A 7041-nucleotide genomic window follows, 5' to 3' on the forward strand; every position below is an offset into this window, starting at 1 on the left:
TACACTAATTCTAAAATCTGCTGACTAACACACCCAGGCCACCAAGTTTCCAAGGAAGAAAGAGTCTCTGTGAGCACCCCCCCCCCCAAAAAAAATAAAAAAAACAAAACAAGATGACAACAGCAGAGATGCCAAACTCATTTACACAAACCAATGGGTGACATCATGGTAGCTACCTCCATAATTGTCTGTGGTCCAGTCCAGCAGAATGAGAAAATGAGACAAAAAGGTGCAGTCACTAGCGAGATGGTATAGTGGGTAAACTGTAGGCTGTTGCCACTTTTTATTTGCACTGTTGCATATTTACATTGCTGTGTATCACAGAGGCATTAGGCCTTTAGAAATTATGCAGAGTTGCATGTCTTGGTCAACTGCCAAGCAAATTCTGGTGCCTGTTTTCTTAAATCAAAATGAATCATCCACAATATCTCATGCCTTTTGTTACTTGCACCTTCTGGCTTCCTTATCAAATCAAAAGAAAAATGTATGTACTGTATTAAGAACTGGAAATATTTTACTGATTTGCAATAAACCTGTTTTCAATTTGCTCACTCCACTCAGTATTTCAGTGCGAAATATTTTCTGTGCACAAACTTAAATTTGTTAATGTCTGTACTACATTTGAAGGCAATCTGTCAAATAGTTGTTAAGCTCCCTAATATTTAAAAGAATCACATTTTAAGTTCTCTGTCTTGTTACTCCATCGAAGTGGAAGCCGTTGTAGGTGAAGGGTTCAAAGACAGGGCTGCAGGTCTCTTTAGCGAGGCAGGCCATCCTGTTGTTGTCACAGCTGGCCTCGTTGCCCGGGTCGATGTACACCCCATCAGCAGAGTGGATGGATGGGTCCTCATCAAAGTAGTTGTGTGGCCGCAGCAGGACCCCACCCCCGTTTCCCACGGTTACCGTATTGGGGATGTCCTCGGCGTGGGGTATGTGGAGGAAGCCGGCAGTCACCCAGGCAACCAGGTCCTGGGGAAAAAAAGAAAATAAAGAGGTATTAGGGAAGTAAATGGCTTGGTAGGTTTTATTAAATTTGTATGTTCTAAACACCTTTGCACACCTGGTTTTCAATGTTTTCGTTGTCTTCAATGTACTTGCTAAAGTCAACAGGTGGTGTCCAGATGTCATGCTGATTGTACAGACTGCCACAGCTGTGCTCCAAGTCCTTCTGCTTAGTGATGGCGACCTTATACCTGAGGAAAAAAAGTTAAGTGAGATTCCAGGGAGAGGAAAAACAACATGATGATAAGGTGACACTGTTTGCACACAAAAGCCAGAGAAAGGCGGGGAGTGCACAAAGTGATCAATCACTTTCGGTCTGTGATTTAAGGCCATAACATACCAAGCACACCGTCAAAGAACTAGTGGCAAAAAAGCCCCCTGCTGTGTCACCCTACATTGGTCAAAAGTTGCACAGAAACATCAAACCAACAACCAACCAGCACGTACATTCTACACCTGTATGAGAGGCAGTACCCCTCCATACCAGCAGATGACAGTCATCTGTAATAGTCATCAACAAAAAGAAAGCCAACAACAGTCAGCAAGGGCCATCAGTGCAGGATACACCGTGGCAACAAGGGCAGTGGGCCCAAGATAAGCAGATGGCTGGTGGTCAGCTTGGTGTGTCACAGCCTAAAAGCTTCTTTAGCCTCAAGTCTCAGGTCCCCTCACAGGGCGCTGGCCTCTCACCTGGCCCAGGACATGGCCCTCTCCTCTGGCTCGCTCTCTGGGAGGTGGTCTCCAGCAAAGCTGAACACCTGCAGCCTGTAGGAGCGCTGGTGACCCCAGCGGTTGGTCTTATCGCTGGCGATGTGGAGATAGCGAGGAGTCTTGGCATCATGACGCAGAGCTGCTTCCTGTGTGATGACAAACAAATGACACATGTTGGATAGTGTGGTTGGAGGTGACCTTTTTGTCAGATTTTTTCCCCACATTTTCTCACAGTTGTGAATGCATCACCTGTCTTATATCCTCTGACTAAGCAGCAACCTCCGAAGCTGAAAAACAAAGTCAAAGCAATAGTGCCAAATGCTGCAGTTCCTCTAATGGCCACTTGAGGCAGGTGCTAAAACGGATGTCAATCCCCATAAATCCCCATGTGAGAATGCCAAACTTTACAAACTTTGTGGTTTATATTTTCTTCCCTCTGACACCAGACCAAATTTTATTACAATTTTGTTTATTAGCATGTTTTTATTTTGACCAATACGTGTAATTACAGGTTGCAGCTGAAATTGAGCTGGATGACCTTGTGCTAATGTTAAGTTTCTGTTCATGTGTTTGTGTCCACTTCCTGTTTGATGTTGAAATGTGTACTCACTAGCTGTGTTCTAAACCGTCCCCTCTGTCACTCACTCACTATTAACTATGTAGTGTGTATCAAATAGTGCACTATATAGGGAATAACCAAACGAAATTTCGGACACTACATTGGAATTTTTTCCCCAGGAAATACACGACTGCATTGCACTGTGGTAGACGGGAGTTGAATGTAGTGTGCATCGTATGTACACCCAAATTTTCTGTGCATTGTGAGCATTTTATAGTGCACTAAATAGTGAATGAAATTAACAGCAGAGAATTCGGACACCACTACAAAATGGCAGACACACTATATAGTGCACTGTATCTGTGATAGAGAACAGTCTCAGACACAGCTACTGTGTTTGGTGCTAGTTTTACTTCCTGAGTTTCCTGCCTCTTTTGATCACCTCATGTGTGTCACCTGTGTCTTATTTCACACAGCTGTGAGTAGTTAATGATCAGCCTTTGTGTATTTGAATCCCAGGGTTTCCTCCCTTCAGTAATATTCACCCCACCACTCCCCACCCACATACACACCAAAAAAAAAAAAAAAAAGAAAGGAACTTGAACACGATACATTTCAAGCAAGGACTACCCAACTCCCCATTTCCCATATAGTTAAATAAAAGTAACAACAATTAAACACATTAATAAAAAAATACAAAAAATAAATGAATAAAAGAAATAAAGAAAAATACTAAAGGAAAAACACACAAAAAAATGGGTCACAGTTATGGTGGTGGCTGCCATGTCTTCAACAAAGGAAAGAAACAGGACTTGTTTCTTGTGTGATTTCCCTGAACGGATTTTTTCTGCCTTTGCTGACTGCCTAAGCAAAGATTTGGATTTGATAAACTGTTCTTGGTATTTTTTTTTTTTCTCTGCATCTGAGTCCCAGTTTTGTGCGAAAGTGTTAAAAACCATACCTTTCTGCAGCTATAACTATTACTGCTACAATGTTAAATAAAAATGAGACTGCACCTGCTCTGTTTGAAGCTGTTTCTCCACCACCTTAGGAATCATGGCGTGGCGTTCAGGCATCCAGGGCAGTGAGACATTCACAAACTCCATGTCTTTGGTTTGGAAAACATTCTTCACTCCTGGAGAAGTGACATTCAGTTGACTGCATGTTATTTTAACTTTACTTTCTGCAATTATGCCTAGTTGTAGCTTTTGTTCAATTATATTTAAAAAAAATAGATTCTGACATGCTTAAAGTCCTCAAGATTCCTACAACACTCACCTAAAACATCAAGATCCACTTTGAAGTTGACAAAATGGGTGTGGATATTTCCGGTGACATTTTCAGCCACTTGGTGACCGAATGTAAAACTGTTATTTGACGTAGAAGATGAGCCAATGTAGCCAGTGGCGTGCACCTTGGCCTCCACTGACCCACTCTGGTAGAAAATGAAATCCCACATGTAGTCATAGTTTCCTATGGCTGTGATGGTCCTGAACACTAAGGCACTGTTTGCTAGTCCTCCATAACTGTTGTAGAATATCTCTGAGAAGTGCCTCCGCAGAGGAGAACCTGTGTTGTGCTCAAAGACACAAATTGAGTTTCTGAGTCGGCGTGGAACACCAGTGTCCATGAAATGGAACGTGTCTATGTATGTAGCTGAATAAGGGCAGTCGACCCCCCTGACCAACTCATAAGCACACCGACCAATGCCCATGCTTCCATCAAGGAACTTGGTGAGCATCATATTTGGGGTGACAGACCCGTAGACTGACATGGCTTCTTGAACGCTTAGCTCATAGATGATCCTCTCCCCTCTGAAACGAACATCAAAAACTCTCATGCCTGTAAGTGGGCTCAGACCAAAGGCAAAACTCCAGTCAAGATATACGATGTGGTTATTCTTCACACTGTATCGCTTACCATGGACATAAAACTGTTGGGGTCCAACACCCGTGGGTTTCTGTTTGGGTTTGAGTGAGGCGTAATTCGGCACAGGTTTGTAGACAACTTTATCCACAGTACCTGCCTCATATTGCTGCTTCAGTTCCATTATACTGTCAAAGTACTGACCATTATAAAGCACTTTAATCACGCGCCAGGACAAAAAATTGGTGCTTCTGTGGTCGAAGAAGATCTCGAACGCCACAGGGTGGATAAAGAAGCCTTCCACCTTTCGACAGAGCACAAGCCAGGTCTGTCTGTCCCCTGACTTCACTCCTCTGGGCATGCTTTCGTAAAAAGCAGGACTTGAGGCTGCGTCTATACCAAAACTTTCACTCAGCAGCATACTGATTGGTTTAAGTACACCTTTCAGAAAAATTTCTCTACCAATGTGTTCACCAAAATGTATTGGACGTGCAGTCAAAGGGATCTCTCTTTTATATCTCTCAAGGGTGACATCACGGTGGTAGGACGGGTTGGGGAGAGGACCCACTACATATTCCTTTACGTTGTTCTTAGTGCCATGAAAAACCACTGCAGTTGCCTCTCTTGTTGGCTTAGGTCCGTTGGTATCCAGATGGCGCAAGACATCCTTTTTTTTTGGCAGGGAGAGATCAATCATATACAGGTAGTCGACGAAAGGAGGTAAAGCTGGTTCAATTGAGATGTTCATCCCTGGGATCTTGGTCATGTAGTCGCGCACCTGTAGAAACTCTTCCACTGAAAGGTCTGCAAAGACGACGCTGCGATCATCATGTGGTGCATGTTTTACAGGATTAACCTGTTGAGCAGGGCACGTTGGAGTGCGTTGGGTATTGAGCCATATCAGGACACAGTTGCCTATTAACGAGGCAACAACTACAAGAACCAGAAGGCCTTTTAGGATATTGCAAATAGTTTTAGAGACCATTTTTCTGCAGCTGTAAAAATCGATATAGTTAAGCAGAGGAAGTGATAGATGCTTAAGAGGGTTCTGTAAAGGGGCGAGGCCACTGACTTCAAAGGCTGCTTTTACAACCTGAGAGGTGTTTCTTTTGATAAGACCAATAGCAACAAAGTACCCATATATTGCAGTTGCTGATGAATATTGATTAACATAAAAAGAGACAACAGTCCGTGCAAATGGTATCAAGTTGGGATTCAAGCAGGTAAATTTGTATGACAAGTTGTTCCCAATATTCCAATAGCTACAAGAGGTCATACAGAAGTGATATTGGAAAAAACATTGACACAAAACTTTGGATTTTCAACTTGGGTCATATTTTTAGTTCTAGAAATGGCAATGTCTATGTATTTTACGTTTTGATTCAGGCTGAAATATTCCAAGAACTAATGACTGATTTCCATGACATTTTGTATGTACAGTATATTCTTGGTGCCAAATAGATGAATCCTCATAAGTGATCACTGACTTTTCATCAAGCATGTTTTCATCAAGATATTCTTGGTTTTGAACAATCCAGTATGTCTCAAAAACTATTGGTGGGATTGTCATAACCTTTGGTACGGATATTCAAGGTCTCCAGATGATGCCTGAAATCATTTGGAAACACCCTAAGTATTCATCCAGTGCCATCATCAGGTGGAAGATTTTATAGTTATCCAATTAAATATGTAATTATCTTAAGTTTATGGGCATGCACAAACTTTGTTGATTCCTGTAGTGCCACCATGAGGTCAAAATTGAAATATAATTCTTATCAGCCTGAGCTGTTCTTTGTGTTTAGTGATTATTAGAAATATTATCATGCTAACAGGCTAAACAAAGATAGTTACACACACTGACTAAAGGTGATGCATGCTGATAGTTAGCAGTTAATGTTAAAGGGTTTATATGTATTTAAGTAATCAGGTTACTCAAAGAAATCTGGTGATACAGGAAATTGGAAAATGCAAACCAACTTCATTTTGGAAGTATGGCTTTTTTTAATCTAGTCGGCCATTGGTCTGTGCACTCTCATTTTGAAGTCTTTTGTTTGCATTTCGTCTGTTGCCATTTTTTTTTAAGAGGAACTTTGGCACTTTTGCATTGAATTCATTTTTCAGTCACAGATGTTGCTCTTGTGTTGGAGCAGACTTAAGATGCAATGAGAGGACAGGCAGACAGACAGAGCTTTTCCTCACAGTGGTAATGTGTTTGAATTTTGGATGGTATTGTTTTACATGCGAAAAATTTTGTGAAATGACCTCTCCTTTCATCCTTTTGGTGCTCTGTTGCCATTTTCTCAAGACTTTGTTATGCACACATGAACCTGTAAAAAGCTGATTAGACAGCTGACCTCAATACATCAACATTCTCTAAAGGGGGATTTACCTGGGAAAATCAGGTGACTCTAACCCCTTACCTGGATCACAAGAACCAGGTTTCTCATTTACATGACCTCTAAGGTATCCCAGTTATTAACATGCATGTAAACACCAACCTGCTAAAGAGATCTGTAGAATTTTGTTACACATTACAACAGTACATCTCAGTTGTAAATGTATTGTTTGATTAATTTACAACTTGGGTCAGAGCAAGACTGAAAGGCAGCGACTGCCGTGACCACGTGATAAAGACAAAGGTTAGTTAGCAGGGTGGTCATAAACATTAACAATAGCATTAATGTTCTTTTGTTATAAATTGATATCCCTCTCTTATCAATCTGCTTGCACAGCATTAAAAATTTCAAAAGACCGATAAATTATTTACCCACAGCAATATAACCACAATGTGTGTAAGGGCTTAATTGTGTGTTAAGTTAATACATACGAGTCAACAACTTCACCAGGGGTCAAATTTCCAGATGTCATCACAATACCATCTGGACTGGTATGTAGCATGTTAT

At 41.4% G+C, this 7041-nt stretch overlaps 1 protein-coding gene across 1 annotated transcript; it reads right to left on the reverse strand.

Moving 5' to 3' along the window:
• Positions 1–252: 252 nt before the first annotated feature.
• LOC121956185 (amine oxidase [copper-containing] 3-like) lies at positions 253–5169 on the reverse strand. Its single transcript, XM_042504319.2, has 5 exons — positions 3551–5169; positions 3289–3407; positions 1693–1859; positions 1061–1193; positions 253–969 (listed from the first exon to the last, which is right to left on the reverse strand). Exons 1-5 carry the CDS (start codon positions 5121–5123, stop codon positions 679–681), a joined length of 2283 nt encoding a protein of 760 aa, XP_042360253.1. The 5' UTR covers positions 5124–5169; the 3' UTR covers positions 253–678.
• Positions 5170–7041: the final 1872 nt, after the last annotated feature.

Source organism: Plectropomus leopardus, chromosome 18, assembly GCF_026936395.1.
Source record: "Plectropomus leopardus strain MGB_pleo_1.0 chromosome 18, ASM2693639v1, whole genome shotgun sequence".
In the NCBI taxonomy this organism is placed as follows: Eukaryota; Metazoa; Chordata; class Actinopteri; order Perciformes; family Serranidae; genus Plectropomus; species Plectropomus leopardus.

Bases quoted from the DNA above. Each gene is read 5' to 3' on its own strand.
- LOC121956185 (XM_042504319.2), bottom strand. From the start codon at position 5,123: ATGGTCTCTAAAACTATTTGCAATATCCTAAAAGGCCTTCTGGTTCTT. The intron at 1,860-3,288 runs GTGCAGTCTCAT...GTCATCACACAG, and splicing joins AACAGCTTCAAACAGAGCAG to GAAGCAGCTCTGCGTCATGA. The intron at 1,194-1,692 runs GTGAGAGGCCAG...TTTTTTCCTCAG, and splicing joins AGGGCCATGTCCTGGGCCAG to GTATAAGGTCGCCATCACTA.